Below are 21718 nucleotides of genomic sequence, written 5' to 3'. Positions count from 1 at the left end.
TCAACACATTATTTGCACCACCCTGTAGCAATTCCAACAACTAACATAATTTTGTTTAGTTTTCACTGGATACCCTTTGATCATTCATTTATGAATTTCTATTTTAAAATATGTGCTATTGACATAATTATGTGTCTTGTTGTTCTTTATTATTTTACTTTTATTGACTTGTAATTGTATCTGTCTTATGATAGACGGAGTTGAGATTGGCTTGGGGAACAACTGGATTGGAACCGCAAGTAACTACTGTTAAATGTCCTGCTCTTGAGCCTGGGGAACGTGGACAGATATGTGTTACATTTAAAGCACCAGGTATATTTATAACTCATGTTAATGTTCGTTGGTGTACTGTCACAGTACTCCTTGAACTTAAAGACTAAAAATTTTAATAATATAGTTTTATGACCTTCTTAAGCTGATTTATAATAATACATTTTTGAGATGATTTACTAATGCACTTAAAGTTTATATTCAATAACATGCCTTTGTGCAGCTAAGCTCAGTTTTGTATATTTCATTTTGGCATGTTCATATTTTCCTGGATTGTTTAAACTTGTAAAATCATACAGCAGGTTCTAATATTTCCTCATTGTGCTCAACATTAACTTCAACTTACTTTCAGTGTTGCTGCTCAGTATGTTTACCATAGTTTTAGATGAACTAAGCTACAGACACTGTAGAAGAATTACTTTCTCAAAAGTTCCCAGTACTTTCACATTTAATCTAAAAATTATGTAGCACTCTTCTTTAATTCTTTGGAATTTTGTTTCATTGTTACTTGCTCTAGGGAGTTACCTGTTATACACTTTCCTCCGGAGGTATTTGTTTCACAGGACTGTAGATAAACTCTACAGAGTTTGGAAGGAAAGGTAAGGAGCCTGTGACAAGCTGAAGCTTCGACTCAGCCTGTAAGGGGTGCTTTGATGGTATTATTAGTAGGGCACTGCCTGTGAAAGGCTGTCCGGTCCAGAGTACTGTTTCAATTCGTCACATATAATTTAAGTTAAGATTTATTCTCAATTAGTTAGATTTATCTTCAGTGTATTTATTACATTAAATGATAAAAGGAGAGATACCAATATTCATACATTCCAAGTATGCGTTTGTTTCCATGATTGTGTCACACTTGTACATGCAGTGGATCATATGTACATGTCATTCGACGACTTAGCAGATTCCCTGAAATTTTATCATTACACACTAATTGCTTTATTGTTTTCTGAAATTCCATTGAGGACACTGAAATGGTATACTGTACATTTATGCAATATTAGTTGATGTGACCATGATAACTGTCGTGTGGTTTAAAAGTATAAGTCTAAAAAATGCTATTGTACTTCTGTAAAGTTTGGAAGGTAGGAGACGGATACTGGCAGAAGTAAAGCTGTGAGTACCGGGCGTGAGTCGTGCTTCGGTAGCTCAGATGGTAGAGCACTTGCAAGCGAAAGGCAAAGGTCCCGAGTTCGAGTCTCGGTCAGGCACACAGTTGTAATCTGTCAGGAAGTTTCAGAAAAAGTTATGTTGCTGGCAGGGCAGGTGTGATAGAATATAGCACTCAGTGAACTGCTCTACCAATGTGTGTCAGTGCCAAAACCTTTCTGTTTGGATCCTGCGATGTCAAGTATTTGCGAAAGAGAAAAAAATCCAGAGGATAAAAGTTACTTCAAAGTATCTGTTTACTGCGAGACAAAGAAGGCATTTAAGGTTACACACCCTCCTGCTTCAGTGAAGTCATTTGTCTTGGGATTGATGCAACCTGTACCGAAGACCAGTGTTGGCACTTAAGAAGAAGTCATCGACTTTTTTGAGAAGTAAAAAGTACGCTTGCAAGATATCAAGCCCAGTAGTAGATTCCGTGTGAAAATCTGGGCCATAATTCCGATGGTACGCAGTCATGATCTGAAAGTGCAGGTCTTAAACTTTCATGTGCACTAACCGGTTTTCTCCCTCTCCACCCCACTACAGCACCTAATGATGAAGCATAGAGCACTGTACAGTTGCATGACAACCAGATTCATCCTCCCTCCCTCTCTCTCTCTATCTCTCTCTCTCTCTCTCTCTCTCTCTCTCTCTCTCTCTCTCTCTCTCTCCTTTTTTTTTGCAGGATGTTGAAAGCAAGGTATGAGAGGTTGGAGATTGACATATCAGCTCATTGTGTTTTGAAATCTTATTCAAGGCCACAATATTCCATGAGTACATTATTGTTCAACCTCACACACACATTTGTTCAATGTTACTAACACGTTTTTGGTAGGTTGTTTCTGTGTGTGTCTGTTTGGTACAAACTTTGCAATTGATTGTAAACTAACAACCCAGTGAGCTAGGGACTTAAACTTTCAATTTAGCTCACAACTGGATGATAAAGCAACATTAACTCACTTCCTTTTATGTTTTGGGGCGGAGGGTACTTTTTTTACCTCTATTCTTTCCCTATTAGGGTCCAAATTGTCACGTGGGATCGACGCCTGAGGCGGGTACCTTGCAAGTGTGCTTTTCTCCTCTTAAAATATGTGGTAAAGTTGGTGCTGTTTCCTTGTTAGTGGAGGAGGAGGAGGAGGAGGAGGAGGAGGAGGAGGAGGAGGAGAAGAAGAAGAAGAATTCGAGTACACTCTTGAGATCAAAATATTAGGAATATGTTTCTTTTAAAATGGCCATGACACTGTCACCAAAATCCAAACTAGAGAATAAATCAAGAGGCCAGCATATGGCCATGGTCTTACCTGATGGATCAGTGGCCATACTTATGATGTTGTGGATGTCTTATGTCTGCTTGAGAGAAGCAGCAAGTCCTTCAAGTAAACTCCCCACCCTCAACTTGTGCTGAAAATTGTTGAACAAGGATGCAGGGCAGAGGGAAAAACAGAGAAAACCTCACTGCTAAGATAGCTCTTACAGTGCAGTGGAACATCAGTTGTTTTAGGATGCATATGGAGCATCTGAGGAACTTTATCTTTCAGTTCAGGAATGACCAATGTCTACAGCTTTCTCGTTTTGAACTATCCGATACCCATGAGAGACGTGGCTACAGGCTCCACAAATAGCATGACTCTAATGGATGGCTACAGGCTCCACAAATAGCATGACTCTAATGGAGAGCGAGCTACGTGTTGGATGGTTATTGGTCAGATGTTTGACTAGAGCAGAAACATGACTCCCTATAAATCAAACAATGGTTTTGTGTCTGAATTTTCATAGCTGAACAAAGAGTGAGGAATTGGTATATGAGTTATCGAACAGACAAATGTGGGGTCTAGTTCTACAAAAAATGTTTAATTGGTGAGGTCTAGTTCTACAAAAAATGTTTAATTGATAAAAAGTAATCAGGAGAACCATTGGGTTTTTTTTGTCTGGGAAAAACCCAGGAATTTTTTAGAATTCCAGGAATTCTTCATTGTTTTAGTTTTCAGATAAATTTAAAAAAAAAATGTAAGGACAAGATAGATTGCTACTTATCATAAAGATGACACGTAAGTAGCAGACAGGCACCACTAACAGACACTTACTCCTAACCTTTCGGCCAATGTCTTTGTCAGAAAAATTTACACATACATACATTCATTTACACAAGAAAGCACACCACGCGCACACTTGTCCGCCCTCTCTGGCAGCTCGGACCAGAATGCAACTGTCACGTGGAATGGAAAAAGCAATCTGAGGGGCTGCGGAAGGGGAAGGGCCTAGCACTGTATGGGAGGAGGAGAGATGAGCACTGTGTGACAGTGTGTATGCAGTGACTAGAATGCGAACATGTGCAACCTCGGAAAGCTGTGGGGCAGTGAGGGCCCTGTGGCAGGAGAGTGGCAGGGAAAGATGGGCTGCTGCGTTGACAAGAGGTCAGCACTAGTGATGTAAAATGCCTGCGAATTTATAAATTGGGGCAAATGCCTGGGAAAATGCCCAAAATTTGTAAATACCTAGGCATTTATGCATTTTAAAGATTAATTGACAAGCAGCGCTTGTGAAATGATTTTAAAATTATGTTTTATATTGGATAACATGTTTCCCATGACTGCTTCTGTAGTAGTTGGGTAACAAAGTTGAAAAAGCTGCTGGAGAGCCAGGGAAGAATTATTAAGGGAAATAAATTCTGCTGTAAACATAACTGTACATTTTAATGAAGTCAGTTTTTAGGGCAGCAAATAATAAAAAAAGGAAACAAAATTAAAGTTTAGAAGTAATCCTTGAAATGAAGTGTAGTTTACAATAAGTAGGTAGCCTGTAGGAGTATTTTTACTTGTACTATACCAAAAAATTAAAGTAAAAAAAGTTTATCCATAATGATTTTAATTAGGGTTGAGTAACATGCTGATTCCCATTCTGCAAGTCCAATAATCGCCGATTCTCTAGGAATCCATGGTTCAAGCGTCATGGGCATCAATTCTTTGTTATTAAATCTTTTTTATGTTAGTATTCTCTTTTGCTCTGTACAGCAGTGGAGCCACATGAAAATAGATTAAGTAATGAGCAGAAAACTGTAGTCTGTCTCAAATGTTGCTATATCTGACGATAAAACTCCCCCCCCCCCCCCCCCCCCCCAGAAAATAATTTCACATTTAAGAATGCATTTATTTTCAAGAAACGCATGCTAGCTGTTTATTACTACATTCAGTAATAATTTTGCTCTCAATAACCATTATTTGGTAATATTCAGAGATTTGACTTAGATTATAAAGAATGTTACATTACATTACAAAGTGATGACCTATGGACTGCAGAGAACCTCACAGTCTTTCAGGTTATTAGATCGAAATACTGCCATATTATTAGGGAGACTGAGAAGACAGGTTGGCAACAGTTCCTGAACACCGTAAGCAATGACACTAAAAGAATATTTCTATCGGAGTTCACATCAGGAAGATTATTGGGAGAGGTGGACATGGTCCAGTGGTTGCTGTAATGTGGAACAGAAGTCTCCAGACCAGTGCATAAAACATTGTTCAGACTATGATTGAATATTTTGTGTAAGGTACCACCTCTATAAGAGTCCAGATTTCCGAAAGAGCCACTGAAAGTGATAGTAGGGACCTCAGTTCCTCGTTTGATAAAGACTACAACTGCCCCTTTCCCATGTGGGTGCTGGATTCTGCATTATCTGTACCTTGTAACACACATCCTAGCTACAATAGAGTCCATTAGAGCATGTTCCACTGCAGCACAGTGTGAAGCAAAGATAGCCTCCTTGTCTTTTGTAACTTTATTTGGAAGTCAGATTACTTGTACAATTCACAGAGAGAAGCCGTTTAATTCACTCATGAAACAATGGACGAACTTAATGTGCTTGATTACTTATTGTACATTTGTAAAATGAAGAAACCGTACAATAGCTGCTTAATCCACAATCGTTTATTGTTTGTGCACACGTGGTTTTTGAACGCTTACAGTCCCATCATCAGGTGAAAATATTGTGTTACATGAAAATAGGAGGGGACCCTCGAGTCTGAAATATCAGATAAGGAACTACGCGGCTAAAATTTGTAAATTAAAAGAGAGAACAGGATGTTACTAACTGATAAGATCACTTAACCAATGGATGTCATGCCCACCCTAATGTTATCATGGAAACAAAGATTCTGTGTCAAAAGGATAAAAGGAACTTAATGAAAAAATGGACATCATGACCAGACACCAAAGGTTACAAGAATATCTAAACATGTAAAATTCAGTAAAAAAGAGTGGGGATGAGAAATCACATATTGCATGGAATTACTTACAAAATATTTAAATATGGCTAATGCAGTGTCAGCTGTTCAAGACAAATGAATCACTTCACTTTTCACCTTAAGCTTAGCTATCCCTGATCAGTGTTAGAGAGGTTCATTAATGAACTGTTATTTAAAAAGATTGTCACATGGAATTTCCATTTTATTATAATTCTTGTTGAAATTTTACTGTTCTGTAAGTTTTATCTGCACTCAGCTGATAAAGATATCAGTACTACAGCTAAAGATCTTGCTCTCACACACCCAAACCAACCTTTCATCATCATCATCATCATCATCATCTTCTTCTTCTTCTTCTTCTTCTTCTTCTTCTTCTTCATCACCACCACCACTGGATACTCATAAGGATTTCCGTGTCTCTAGTCCGTTATGTGCCTCACTGATAATAGCCACTTATTTGCAATACATATATTTACTGTCATGATCCCATTTTAAAGCCAAAACAGATCCTACATAACAGGAGAAGGAGTTGTGTGTATAGAAGTTCATTGCTAAACTGCAAAAGGTTTCAGTGTTTTCCTAGTGGCTACAACCTTGATGGTAAAACTCTGCAATTTAAGAGCCAACTAAAGGAATATCTTCTTGCAAGATCGTTTTTCTCAGTTGATGAATTTGTTGACGTGAATAATGAGATGTAGATTGCCAGTTTTATACAGGAATGTTGTGTTAGCACAGTGCTACTAGTTTTGGTATTTATTTCTAAGGTATAAGTTAATTTTAAAAAGCTTCAAAAATAATAGTTTTGTTACCCAGATCACAGTTGGTACATATCCTGATTACTAGTTTCAGCAAATTTACATTGCCATCTTCAGATAATTGGGTATGTGAATTTAAAGTCCCTATGTGTGGCACATTGCCATCTGGCCATTGCCAAATTGGAGGTGAACTCATAGAAAAGACACTACAGTGCAACACTGAAGTATCTCGTGGCTCCACACAGAACAACTAATGTGAGCGGTAAAAACTATAACAACACAACGAGAATCAATTAGCGCTGCTCCATGCGTTAATAGGTGGCAGGCCAAAGGGAGATGGCACGACAGAACAGCATGTTGTATGCACGCTTCCTGCCGGCAGGTTCTAGTGGCTGGCCTGCTCTGATGTGGTTGGTGATTCAGTGGAATACACACAAGCGGTGACACTATACTCGGTGCACTCACACTCACTTGCACAAGTAACAGTATACGGCATACCTTGGTGTGCCCAGGTTATGGAGGAGATGCTGGCACCCCAACGAGAAACACATCCATTGGATTCAGAGTGGCAGCAGCCGATGCTGATGGTGGAGGTGAGACTATGTACCGGGCGGGCACTAGAGCATAAGGCTGGAATGCACAGGGGCACAGGCTGACCCAAGAGCGGTGGGCCTACATGGCACCTGATGACAGTTCTAGGTACGAGGGTGCCTTCGCCTCTCTGCATTGTCATTGGCAGGCAGGTCTCAGTGCGGAGAAGAGTGGGTTGGACCCACCAGCGATAATGTCTCAGGCGATGGTGACGAAGGATCCAGTGGAGGTGGCCCAATTGGAACAGCAGGATGCAGCAGTGGACTCGAGGCCGGAGACAGACCGGCGCCTGGTGCCAGAAAGCTGGAACCCCAGGCAACATGCATGTAGGAGGCAGCCAATGGGATGGCGGTGGTCTACAGCAGATGATGACAGGCTCGAGGCAGTGGGTGACAGGGCAGGGCAGGCTGTGGCGATAGAGCGTGCACCCATGAAGCAGTAGCTTCTGGTGGCAAGTGGGGACGCAACTGATCAAAATGGCACTCCGTCAGCCTTTCGACCTTATGGACATCACAAAGATGGTGCCCTTGGTAGTGGACAACAGTGGCCAGTGTCCGCTAGAGCTGGTGACCAAGCCCTTATGCCCAAACCAGCGATTCCAGCTTGAAGTGGTGGGACGAGCCCGACTGCTGCAGGTGTGGTGCTGGTCACAGGAAGTGGAGGAGTGTATGTGGCTGTCGGCCATGAACTCAGTTGGAATCCGCTTCCCCATAGGTGTGAAGTGATAGGTGCTCATAAAACGGATAAGGGCACTGTCCCGCAAATAATCCACAACAATTTTTTTCATTTAAAGCTTGAACATACACATTAGTTGCTACACCTTGCCATTTGATTGAGGGTGGGATGTTACAGCCATAACATGATGAATGCTATAATGGGAACAAAAGAGTTGAAAGGTACGATAGATAAACTGGGGCTCATTGTCAGAAACTAAGGTACAAAGCAACCCTCCAATAGGAAAACCCTCAAAAGTGTATGAATTGTGACCTCAGCCGATGTCGAAGCTCACCTCAGAATGTAAGGAAACTGGGAAGATGCATCCACAACCAAGAGCCAATAGGAATTCAGGAAGGGACCCGCTAAGTCCATGTGATTGCAATTCGATGGCTGGTATGGAGGAGGCTAAGGAGACAGAGATGCCCAGGGAGCTCCCTGTTCTGAAGCACATTGCCCATAAGCCATGGCAAAACAGACAATTTCCTATAAATCTGTGGCCAAAAAACATGTCTACTAGCTAACAGTTTAGTATACAAAACTCCCCAATGGCTGTGGTGAAGAAGGTGTAGAACCTCGTGTCATAATGTGTCGGGAATGACCGCTCTGGGAGGGAGGTCTTCCGTGGACAACAGCAAAACACCATCTAAAATATAGGAAATACTGTAAGGAAAAATAGTTGTGCAGTGGGTCCGAAGCATGACCTGGCAATTTATCAGGCATTCCTGTTAAACAAAATGAATCACCTGCTGAAGAACTGGGTCAGCAGCAATGGCAGCTGTTATGCGCCAGAGCGATTCTTCATGATCAAAGTCAGGAACAGAACAGACAAGAAGGTGGGATGAGGTGTCTGTGTTGGCATGTTTAGACATAGGTTGAAAGTGGATTTCGTAATGTAACGAGACAAGAACAGCGCCCTTTGTTGTAGATAGTGTGCTGCCTGACAACACAAGGAAGTGTGAGGGTTAAACAAGGAAACCATGGGTTTATGGTCAGTAATAAGGTTAAACTTGGAAACATACAAAAAAAAAAAAAAAAACAAGAAATCTCTTTTTCCATTTGACAGTAAAGCTGTAGAGTGAGAGATTTAATGGTGGGTTGGCAAAACTATGTGCTGTTCTGGAGAGAACATAGTTAAACAGTGGGCCGAAAGTAGTCTCTATTTCAGCAGTTGCAAAGATTTTAACATCTGAAAACCACGTTCGCAATCCAGGCTCCGGCGGAATGGTACAGTCTTGCATGACAAGGCATTGCAGTTGCCCCAGCAGTAATTTATGGTAGTTGGCTATCTTCCCTAGGAAAGCCTGAAGCTCCTTTGTAGACGAGGTGCGACGCATAGACATAACAGTTGTGGGGATGGCGATCATTAGAGATAGTGAGGAGAACAGGAGCATGGTCACTGCCAATAAGGTCAAGGACATCTGCGGTGTAAGTCTACATTGTTGGCAGTTCTGTGTAGGTGGCAGTTACGTGATTTTATTTCGGTGATTACAAAATATAGTCGAAGGTATGTACTGGGTAGCCGAGACAGCTAGTGCATGGCGATTCGGTCAATCAAGTAAATGAATTGACTGAACATGCTGCAATTTACTACACAGAGCCTGTGTGTCAGAATGCCCATCCAGTGTGGCGCAACGGCGTTACGATAGGAAAATGAGTTAAACTTGGAAACATACAAAAAAACAAGAAATCTCTTTTTCCACTTGACAGTAATGCTGTAGAGTGAGAGATTTAATGGTGGGTTGGCAAAACTATGTGCTGTTCTGGAGAGAACATAGTTAAACAGTGGGCCAAGAGTAGTCTCTATTTCAACAGTTGCAAAGATTTCAACATCTGAAAACCACATTCGCAATCCAGGCTCTGGCGGAATGGTACAGTCTTGCATAACAAGGCATTGCAGTTGCCCCAGCAGTAATTTATGGTAGTTGGCTATCTTCCCTAGGAAAGCCTGATGCTCCTTTGTAGACGAGGTGCGACACATAGACATAACAGGGGAGATGTGGTCTGGCAGAGGGTGAACCCCATACTGCGAGACCTTGAACCCCAGATAAACAATATAAGGTTGAAAAAACAGATTTAGTGAGGCTACACTGTAAGTCTGCAGGCTGTATGACAGAAAACAAAGTGTGCAAATTTCTCAAGTGATGGGTAGCGCTGCATCGGTATCATCAAGATAATTGATGTAACCTGGGGCAGGCATAGTCCATTACTCTAAAAATCATAGGAAAATAGCAGTAACACTAGTCACACTAAAATGAAGGCGCAAATATTGAAGAGACCAAAAGGAGTATTCAAAACCAGAACTCTCAGAGACCCTTTGTTCACAGGAACCTGCAGGTACGCTTCAGAAAAATTAATTTTAGAAAATTATTGGCCACCCAGTATTTTCGCCAACAGTTCCTCCTGGCATGGGAGAGGGTACGCATCCACAGTTGACTGCATGTTGAAAGTATTGCTGAAGTCACCACAAAAGCAAATTTTCCCAAACAGCTTCCGAACTACAACCAGCAGAGATGACCATTCCATAGCCATAACAGGTTGCATCACCTCTTAGAGACAGAAGTCTGTCTAATTCTGCTTTCACTTGAACTTTCAGGGTTACAGGAATAGGATGTCCACGACAAAAGTGAGGTTGAGCCGTGGATTTCAAGAAAATATGAGAAGAAAAATTCGTAGCACACCCTGTACCCTCTGAAAACAAGTCCAAAAACTCCTCACACAATGTGTCCAGTTGATAATGTGGTACCTGATTGAACACAAACTGAACTGTTTCTGTGATAGAAAATCCAAATGCCCGAAATTTGTCCATCCTGAAAAAGTTCTCAGCACTAGAATCAGCACCCAACAAAAATGTAATGAAAAAAACCACTGACCTACAATAGGCAGTTGATGTATATTGTCCCAGTAGCACAGCGTTCTTGTTGTTATAACTGACCAGCTTTTGCATGACCAGCGTTAATGGCGGTGAGTGTAAACTCACACAGGTTTGAGAATTCAATAACATCACCGCAGCACCTGTGTCAACCTGTAGCCAGAGCACGTGGCAAAAAGCACTCGGTAAATAACTTGGAAGAAGTCACAAGCATTGGAGTCATGTGGTTTAAGTCCATGTCCATATGCTGAGCAATCTTCAATGAACGTCACACAGAGACAATGTGGCCTTTCTTCTGCTAAGCGTTACAAGTAGCCCAGCATGCTGAACATTTGTGCTGGACAAGACAGAAAGGACAAGACAGAAACAGGGAACGCTGATGCCGGCACTGTGGCTGTTACAGCTGTTTGGGCTGACCTTGGTCAGCTCGGAATTGGGCCTGGATGTTTACTGCTGCTACTGCTGCTTCCTCATGCAAGCTACCTCTTCAAAAGATTGAGCTGTTTGCAAAACTTCTGCCCTGCCAACTTCATGGAGTAAAGAGTTCTGGCACGCTTCCTTCTCCAGAGCTAAACAGATAGTTGCGTCACACACCGTAGAGTCTGCATAACGGGCTACAGCAATGAATTGACACATACGGCTAAAGCCATGAAGTTTGTATGCCCAAACCCTGTATGACTGATGACTGGTTAGGTTTCTTATGGCATCTGTACAGTTCAGTTCATTCCGTTGTGAAGTGTTTGTTTGCGATGGTAGTTGGACAATAAACTGCACCTTTGATCAAAAGTAAGAGGTGCCAGTTCTTGTGAAGGGGCAAGCTGACACAGTAATTGATACACCTCAGTTGGAATCCAAGAGAGGAAGAAGGCTTTGCACAAATTCAAATCTGTCACACTGAAAGCCAAAAAATGCTGTGTAGGTCTTTTTTTGTAAGCTTCCCAGTTCTTGGCTGAATCATCATATAGAGGAAAAGTGAAACGGACTGGTGCAATGGTACCCAGTCTGTTAATGGAAACCAACAAAGTGGTCACAGCAGTTCAGTCAGGGCTGGTAGCACGGCAACCATAATGAATCGACCTCATGAAACCTCACTGTAAGATTGCACACAAAGAAACCTTTTCAAACTCGTCACGAGTCATGTAGTAACCAAGCAATACACGAAACCAATCCAAGTAACACAAATATGGCTTTGTTCATAACCCTCTGAACAAGAACAGAAAGAAGTCTCTTGTGGCTCCATACAGAACGACTGATGTGAGGCGTACAAACTAGAAGAACATAAGGAGAGTCAGTCATTGCTGCTCCACTCTTGTAAACGTACGGTCCGCCAGTAGACGGCGTGGTGGAGACTGCGCGGTATGCACGCTCCTACCTGTGGCCTTTAGTGGCCGGCCCTCACTTATACAGTTGGTGGTTGATTTTGGTACACACACATGCGGTGACACTGCACTTGGCACACTCAGACTCACACACACTGATAGCAGGATATTTTGGTACACACACATGCGGTGACACTGCACTTGGCGCACTCAGTCTCACACACACTGATAGCAGGATACAGAAGTTTCAAATGCATCAGACAGAGTACATCCACTGCAGTCAGTGGATGTGCTGTATCTGTCAGTGGATGACCTAAAACTGATGTTTCTGACACCTCTGTGCCTAGCTGGTACAGTTATGGCTTTTATTTAATGTACTTATTGTTGCATGGTAGTGTCTTTTCTGTGAGTTTACCAACATGTTTTCATTGGACGGATGGCAATGTGCCACACATAGGGGCTTTATTATTCATGTATCCAATGATCTGAAGATGGCAATCTAATTTCGCTGAAACTAGTAATCAGGATATGTACCAACTGCAATCTGGGCAATAAATCTTGTAATCTTTGTTACATTGCTATAGAGAACACTCTTCTTCTGACAATGACAGGAAATTGTAATAGTGTAATAATTTAAGTTGTGGCCTACAATAGAGGAAACACAGTATTCCTTTTTAAATATATTAGTAATATATGACTATTTAGAATTTTTGTTGTATGTCTTTCTGATCTCATCAGTGTAATTTTATCTTTTAATAACCTGTCATTCCACATCTGTGCATTTCAGTTGCATGTGAAATACAAAATAAAAATAAAGAAATAAAAGTGATCGTGGCCTGTATTTCACTGTGCTGATTTTACAAAATCTGGTTGATGTGAATTTGATCTCTTGTTACTGTGATAATAGCTGACCTATGCTGTTGCCTTATTTTAGCTTTTTGTAAAGTTGTGAATGCAACTAAGAGGAAAGAAATTGCTAAATGTATTATACTCAAGGAAAGTAGCAATAAAAACGGCTAAGGCCCTCCACTACACACAAGTTATTACTATAACTTGAATCAAATTCAGGACACTGTATTAAAATTTAACGTAACCAATTTTGCTTGCAGAATTTGCTGGAACTTTTGAATCTTACTGGCACTTCTACCATATGGGTGTTCGATTTGGGCACTGGATAAGCTGTGCTATTATTGTTGACCCAAATGATGAACCTCAGAATATTTACAGTGGATGCGATAGTGGTAAGCTGACTGTTCTGATGATCTGTAATACTGGATATTGCTTTTGTTAATAACTCATAACATTTTTTTGTTATAGGCCCTGCAACAGACAATTTTCTTGAAAACTTTGATAATAAATCCAGGAATGATCATGCAGTTGACCTTACAGTTCGATCAAAATGTGATGAAATATTTGAGTCTGCTTCATTGCCAAAGTGTGAAGCTGTACCTTCTAATATCATCAACAGTAATGAGAATCAGAAAAATGCTGAATATGAGAGTGATTCTGAATCCGATAATATGAGTATTGTTTCACACACCATATCAGTTACTTCAGAATCAGGAGATGAAGATAAATTTGTTGTTGTTTCCATGCCAGCTTCATCAACAACTGAAGGCAAGTGCACAACTTATAATTTTAACTTCTGTTATTATGAGAGTCAGGTAGTCTCAAACGTGCATGGCTAAACATTAAAATAAATTAAATAGTTTGTCTTATAAATAATACTGTGGTCATATTTTTTATTTATGTTTGTGACACCATATTTTTTCAAGAAGTAGTGACATATTTTTGTATGTTCTTTCAGGATGAGTAGAATATCCGACTGGTATTGATGCATATTTTTGTTTCCATTGTCTAATAATACTGCTTTGAAACTTATTTTAGATGAGTCGAACAATCGCCATGCTTCAGTGGTGTTCAACTTGAGGTTGACATGAGAAAATGTTGAACACCCTTGCAGTAGTAAGTAGTGCCACTCATTGAATAGAATTTCACAAGTTCTTTGTGTTTGTGGTGTTATTGTACCTGATGCAAGCAAATTAAATTATTTGTAGCATGAACCGAGCAGTTCAACTTGACCTCTTGTTAGTGTCAAGGCCAAAGATCACCATTATTCATTAAATGAATACCTTCTCCAGATTGTTAGTCATGTTCTGATACATTGCTGGAAGATAGAGAACTTTCTTCTTCTGTTTCTTGATCAACTTAATGTTCTATAGATGCTGTTGGTATTAGGCAACTGATGGGGTCATCTGGAATTGGTTTAGAAACTGAGATGCACTAGTTTTGTAGGAACTCAAAATACCGGATGTTTGTTCTTCTTCACATGTGCTTTGGGATATGAAATAGTGAAGGCAGCAGAGGATCAAGTAGGTAAAAAGATAAGGGCTAGTAGAAACCATTGGGTGACAGAAGAGATATTGAATTGAGTTACAAACACCCAAAAATGATATTGACAGGAAGTGCAAAATGGTGAAGCAGGTATGGCTAGAGGACTAATGTAAGCATGTAATGGCATATATCACTTGGGGTTAGGTAGACACAGCCTACAGGAAAATTTTAGAGACCTTTGGAGAAAACAGAACCAACTGTATGAATATCAAGAGCTCAGATGAAAAACCAGTTCTAAGCAAAGAAGGGAAGGCAGAATGGTGGAAGGAGTATTTAGAGGGTCTATACAAGGGCAATGTACTTGAGGGCAATATTGTTGAAACGGAAGAGGACATAGATGAAGATGATGTGGGAGATATGATACTGTGTGAAAAATCTGAACACTGAAAGACCTAAGTCGAAACAAGGCCCTGGAAGTAGACACAATTCCATTGGAACTACTGATAGCCTTGGGATAGTCAGCCCTGACAAAACTCTACCATCTGGTGAGCAAGATGTATGGAACAGGCAAAATACCCTCAGACTTCAAGAAGAATATATTAATTCCAATCCCAAAGAATGCAAGTGTTGACAGATGTGAAAATTACCGAACTATCAGTTTAATAAGTCATGAATGCAAAATACTAACACGAATTCTTTACAGATGAATGGAAAAACTATTAGAAGCCAATGTAGTGGAAGATCAGTTTGTATTATGTAGAAATGTTGGAAGATGTGAGGTAATACTGACCCTACTACTTATCTTAGAAGATAGATTAAGGACAGGCAAACCTACATTTCTAGCATTTGTAGACTTAGAGAAAGCTTTTGACAAATTCAGAAGTCGGCAGGGGTGAAATACAGGGAGTGAAAGGCTATTTACAATTTGTACAGAAACCAGATGGCAGTTACAAGAGTAGAGGAGCATGAAAGGAAAGCAGTGGTTGGGAAGGGAGTGAGACAGGGTTGTAGCATCTCCCCGATGTTATTCAATCTGTATATTGAGTAAGCAGTAAAATAAACAAAAGAAAAATGTGGATTATGAATTAAAATCCATGGAAACTTTGTGGTTTTTCAGTCCTGAGACTGGTTTGATGCAGCTCTCCATGCTACTCTATCTTGTGCAAGCTTCTTCATCTCCCAGTACCTACTGTAACCTACATCCTTCTGAATCTGCTTAGTGTAGTCATCTCTTGGTCTCCCTCTACGATTTTTACTCTCCACGCTGCCCTCTAATACTAAATTGGTGATCCCTTGATGCCCCAGAACATGTCCTACCAACCGATCCCTTCTTCTGGTCAAGTTGTGCCACAAACTTCTCTTCTCCCCAATCCTATTCAATACTTCCTCATTAGTTATGTGATCTACCCATCTAATCTTCAGCATTCTTCTGTAGCACCACATTTCGAAAGCTTCTATTCTCTTCTTGTCCAAACTAGTTATCGTCCATGTTTCACTTCCATACATGGCTACACTCCATACAAATACTTTCAGAAATGACTTCCTGACACTTAAATCTATACTCGATGTTAACAAATTTCTCCTCTTCAGAAACGCTTTCCTTGCCATTGCCAGACTACATTTTATATCGTCTCTACTTCGACCATCATCAGTTATTTTGCTCCCCAAATAGCACAACTCCTTTACTACTTTAAGTGTCTCATTTCCTAATCTAATTCCCTCAGCATCACCCGACTTAACCCGACTACATTCCATTATTCTCATTTTGCTTTTGTTGATGTTCATCTTATATCCTCCTTTCAAGACACTGTCCTTTCAACTGATCTTCCAAGCCCTTTGCTGTCTCTGACAGAATTACGATGTCATCGGCGAACCTCAACATTTTTATTTCTTCTCCATGGATTTTAATACCTACTCCCAATTTTTCTTTTGTTTCCTTCACTGCTTGCTCAATATACGGATTGAATAACATTGGGGAGAGACTACAACCCTGTCCCACTCCCTTCCCAACGACTGCTTCCCTTTCAAGTCCCTCGACTCTTATAACTGCCATCTGGTTTCTGTACAAATTGTAAATAGCCTTTCGCCCCCTGTATTTTACCCCTGCTACCTTCAGAAATTGAAAGAGAGTATTCCAATCAACATTGTGAAAAGCTTTCTCTAAGTCTACAAATGCTAGAAACGTAGGTTTGCCCTTCCTTAATCTAGTTTCTAAGGTAAGTCGTAGGGACAGTATTGCCTCACGTGTTCCAACATTTCTACGGAATCCAAACTGTTCTCCGAGGTCGGCTTCTACTAGTTTTTCCATTCGTCTGTAAAGAATTCGCGTTAGTATTTTGCAGCTGTGACTTATTAAACTGATAGTTCGGTAATTTTCACATCTGTCAACAACTGCTTTCTTTGGGATTGGAATTATTAGATTCTTCTTGAAGTCTGAGGTATTTTGCCTGTATCATACATCTTGCTTACCAGATGGTAGAGTTTTGTCAGGACTGGCTCTCCCAAGGCCGTCAGTAGTTCCAATGGAATGTTGTCTACTCCGGGGCCTTGTTTCGAATCAGGTCTTTCAGTGCTTGTCAAACTCTTCACGCAGTATCGTATCTCCCATTTCATCTTCATCTACATCCTCTTCCATTTCCATAATATTGTCCTCAAGTAAGTCACCCTTATATAGACCCTCTATATACTCCTTCCACCTCTCTGCATTTCCTTCTTTACTTAGAACTGGGTTTCCATCTGAGCTCTTGATATTCATGCAAGTGGCTCTCTTTTCTCCAAAGGTCTCTCTAATTTTCCTGTAGGCAGTATCTATTTTACCCCTAGTGAGATAAGCCTCTACATCCTTACATTTGTCCTCTAGCCATCCCTGCTTAGCCATTTTGCACTTCCTGTCGATCTCATTTTTGAGACGTTTGTATTCCTTTTTGCCTGCTTCATTTACTGCATTTTTATATTTTCTCCTTTCAGCAATTAAATTCAATATTTCTTCTGTTACCCAAGGAATTCTACTAGCCTTCGTCTTTTTACCTACTTAATCCTCTGCTGCCTTCACTACTTCATCCCTCAAAGCTACCCATTCTTCTTCTAATGTATTTCTTTCCCCAATTTCTGTCAATTGCTCCCTTATGCTCTCCCTGAAACTCTGTACAACCTCTGGTTCTTATAGTTGATCCAGGTCCCATCTCCTTAAATTCCCACCTTTTTGCAGTTTCTTTAGTTTTAATCTATAGGTCATAACCAATAGATTGTGGTCAGAGTCCACATCTGCCCCTGGAAATGTCTTACAATTTAAAACCTGGTTCCTAAATCTCTGTCTTACCATTATATAATATATCTGAAACCTGTCAGTATCTCCAGGCTGCTTCCATGTATACAGCCTTTTTTTATGGTTCTCGAACCAAGTGTTAGCTATCATTAAGTTGTGCTCTGTGCAAAATTCTACCAGGCGGCTTCCTCTTTCGTTTCTTTGCCCCGGTCCATATCCACCTACTACGTTTCTTTCTCTCCCTTTTCCTACTACCAAATTCCAGTCACCCATGACTATTAAATTTTCGTTACTCTTCACCATCTGAATAATTTCTTTTATTTGCTCATACACTTCTTCAATTTCTTCGCCATCTGCAGAGCTAGTTGGCATATAAACTTGTACTACTGTAGTAGGTGTGGGCTTCATATCTATCTTGGCTACAATAATGCGTTCACTATGCTGTTTGTAGTAGCTTACCTGCATTCCCATTTTCCTATTCATTATTAAACCTACTCCTGCATTACCACTATTTGATTTTGTGTTTATAACCCTGTAGTCACCTGACCAAATGTCTTGTTCCTCCTGCCACCGAACTTCACTAATTCCCACTATATCTAACTTTAACCTATCCATTTCCCTTTTTAAATTTTCTAACCTACGTGCCCGATTAAGGGATCTGACATTCCACCCTCCGATCCTTAGAACGACAGTTTTCTTTCTCCTGATAATGACATCCTGTTGAGTAGTCCCCGCTCGGAGATCCGAATGGGTGAATATTTTACCTCCGGAATATTTTACCCAAGAGGACACCATCATCATTTAATCATACAGTAAAGCTGCATGCCCTCGGGAAAGATTAGGCTGTAGTTTCCCCTTGCTTTCAGCTGTTCGCAGTACAAGCACAGCAAGGCTGTTTTGGTTATTGTTACAAGGCCAGATCAGTCAATCATCCAGACTGTTGCCCCTGCAACTACTGAAAAGGCTGCTGCCCCTCTTCAGGAACCACACATTTGTCTGGCCTCTCAATAGATACCCCTCCGTTGTGGTTGCACCTACGGTACGGCTATCTGTATCGCTGAGTTACGCAAGCCTCCCCACCAACGGCTAGGTCCATGGTTCATGGCGGGAGGGACTTGCAGATAGGCACAACAAAAAGACTGCCATAAACAAGCTTTCGGCCAACAAGGCCTTTGTCAATAATAGACAAAACACACACAACAGTCAACTGAAGCCATACAGCAGTGTGGCATCAGTTGCCAGAGACTGCAGTCATGCTTGTATTCAACAGTCACACAGCATATGGGACCAATAATTATAACTCATTGTTAGTTCAAAGCACATAAGGAATGACTTTCTTGCTGAAAGTAACACACAAGGCCTGACCATTTATGCAAGCTTCTTCCATCTTTAATATTTCAGTGTGTACGGTGCCAACTGGATGCAAATTTCTCGACACTAATTCAACAGTGAGTCTTCAGCTGGATGAAGGCAACTTATTGTTAATGGAATACCAGATCTTATCCAGAAAGCCTTCTCCATGCAATGCGTACTGTTTATCCATCAATTGCAAAGACATAGATTAGGATAACTGCGAGTTTAGTCTCCAGATACTACATAATTTGAGAAGATGGGATTTGAGGGGGAGGGTGGCACAGCATATTCACCATGAAACTGTAGCATTCCATTAGGTAACCATATTGTGTGCTGTACATTACTTACAGTTTGAAGTTTTTCTTTGTGCTACCCCAATAGTTGGGTTCCGTTGCACAAGAAAATGATTTGTGTGCAATTTGAACTCAGTAACAAAAAGCCTGTACATAAGAAAAATAAGCAACGAAAAAATTTCATAAAGTAGCTGATTTGCCAGTAACTTAATTGCTTTCGGTTGAAATATTAATTTTGCTGTATAAAGGTACTAAGTCCATTGTTTGTGACACCAATATGACAAAAAATGATATTTTCTGTTAAAAATTCTTATTTTTTGAGGAAGTCCCTTTTTATTTGCTGGAACTTTAGATTCCCAGGCACAGCTTGAAGCATGTTTTGCCCCCCCCCCCCCCCCCCCCCCCTCCTCTCTTCAGCTTGACATGTGTCAGCCAGATCATTTACAACTTTCAGTTTCATTACTATGTGTAGAATGTTGATGAAATCTTCATTTCATACCAGTGTGAAGGACCTACCATAAGGACCTTGTGATGCAAAACAAAATTTGGTAGAAAATACTATTCCTTTTATTAGAAACAATCTACACAGTCACATTATTGATAATTTATAGAATATGGTCAACTCCTACTTGAATGCTTTTAGTGTTTTCAACTGATGATTCTGCTCATTATTTAATACATTAACCATTTCTGGTTTTGGTTAAGTTGATTAATTAGGATTAAAGATGGTTAAAGTTACAGAATGGGAGACAGCTATCAAAAATAATTTTCAGTTTTCATAAAGACACGTGTGAGATATCAAAAGTGACAGTTTTATATTTGTAAAGGTTTGAAGTCCAAATATGATGCTTCGGTCTCAGAAGGGGCACAAGGGCTTCAGAAGTGATTTGACGTACACAGTGAAAAAGCAAGGCAAATGTAACAAATCACATTCTCTTTGTGGTCATAATGCATATATATCAGAAATATAAACATTTTCAATAGTAAACAGTTTTTATCATCTACATTACATATGGGTATCCCCAAAGTAAAAAAGAGATACTGCAGGAGAATGTCCTTGATCGAGAGAAATCACATTTAATTTTCCTTTCACTACCTACTGCCCCCCCCCCCCCCCCCCCCTTTCCCGAAGACTGTACAGCCAAACCATAGTAAATTACATGACCGACATATGTGTAAAATTAACAGCGTCGAATAGCTAGTAGATTTTTCTTTCATTATATTTTCAATTACATTTACATACCATAAATACATGATTTATCAACTGCTTGAATTTAAATTTGTACTCACTCAGATACTAGTGATTGATTCCACTCATAAACGGTGGGAGTCAACTACTTAGTGTCTTCTTTAGTAGTAATGGTTTTCGAGGTTTTAGTGTGTGATATGTCCTAAAGATTTTGGAGGGGGAGGGGGTGGGGGAGTGCAAAAATCTCTTTTACTGTTTAAGTTCTGACTATCTTTCAGCCTATTTTTGTGGCCATCTCTGTTGTTGATACGAAGCTTCTAATTTTGGTATTCTGTTTCTCAGCTCCTGTATCAGAATCTGTTTTTCCCTCTAAAAAAGAAAATAATTAACATTTGTCAGGTGGCAGTTTACCTACAGTTATTTAATGTGAATAATATCCAAGCAAATATATTATCTGACATAAGTAAACTGAACACTTTGTACTTGCTATGACTGCTATCTTCCCTCAAAAGTGGAAGACTACTAGGATGGTTTGTGTTGGGTTGGGCTAAAAACTAGATTTTTTTTGGGGGTGGGAGGTTGTCCATTAATTCTGCACCCTTGCTTTTTGTCTCGGGATCATTGTTGTATAATTATCAATGCGATAGGGTCCGCAGCTGTGATGAATTTTTGGAAGATTTCTTGATGCCTTCAACTGCCTTCCTCTTTATTTCTTGGACAATGGTACAATTTTGGCCTCAGACCATTTCCAAGTGGGCTTTGCAACAACTGCTCGAAAGTAATATGCTCCTAAAATAGCGTGAACATCTCAGATTAATTTTATGAGCATAACATAATGTCATATGAGCAGTGACATACATGACGTAATCTACTACTAAAAAATCATCCATAAAATACTCGGAAATACAATCATACATGAAAGAAAGTGAATGGTAGCTAAAGATTTTCGAAATAAGAACACATTCAGTTACAGAAATTTAAGTAAATATCTACATTAGGCAATGAGTTAATTTATCACACATATCTAATATTTGGCTAAGTTTATGATTACTTTATTTTTTCTGGATTTTCTCATTTTGGAGGTCCAGGGGAATCTTTTACCCTTTCTCTTTGTCCCGGTAAGCCCACATTTCACACAGATTAGGTATAATGGAAGTAGATTCATTGGATTGGGGTGGGGGGTTGACGAATTATTATTATTATTATTATTATTATTATTATTATTATTATTATTTTAATGCCATCCAAGTGCTATTCCTGCTTCGTCAGGAAAGAGGGAAGGAGAGGGAAAGACGAAAGGATGTGGGTTTTAAGGGAGAGGGTAAGGAGTCATTCCAATCCCGGAAGCGGAAAGGCTTACATTAGGGGGAAAA

At 40.1% G+C, this 21718-nt stretch overlaps 1 protein-coding gene across 3 annotated transcripts in view; it reads left to right on the top strand.

Moving 5' to 3' along the window:
* The window catches only part of LOC126267085 (uncharacterized), a 137196-nt gene that overhangs the window by 76801 nt on the left and 38677 nt on the right, over positions 1 to 21718 (top strand). For all 3 annotated transcript variants that reach the window (XM_049971948.1, XM_049971951.1, XM_049971949.1), the window contains exons 8-10: positions 195 to 312; positions 13021 to 13152; positions 13229 to 13528. In XM_049971948.1, the coding sequence (XP_049827905.1) occupies positions 195 to 312; positions 13021 to 13152; positions 13229 to 13528 (550 nt within the window). The remainder of the gene's footprint in view (positions 1 to 194; positions 313 to 13020; positions 13153 to 13228; positions 13529 to 21718) is intronic.

This window comes from Schistocerca gregaria, chromosome 4 (genome assembly GCF_023897955.1).
Source record: "Schistocerca gregaria isolate iqSchGreg1 chromosome 4, iqSchGreg1.2, whole genome shotgun sequence".
NCBI classification, from domain to species: Eukaryota; Metazoa; Arthropoda; class Insecta; order Orthoptera; family Acrididae; genus Schistocerca; species Schistocerca gregaria.
Note: the sequence above shows the minus strand (reverse complement) of the source record. Positions and strands in the feature narration are given on the sequence as shown.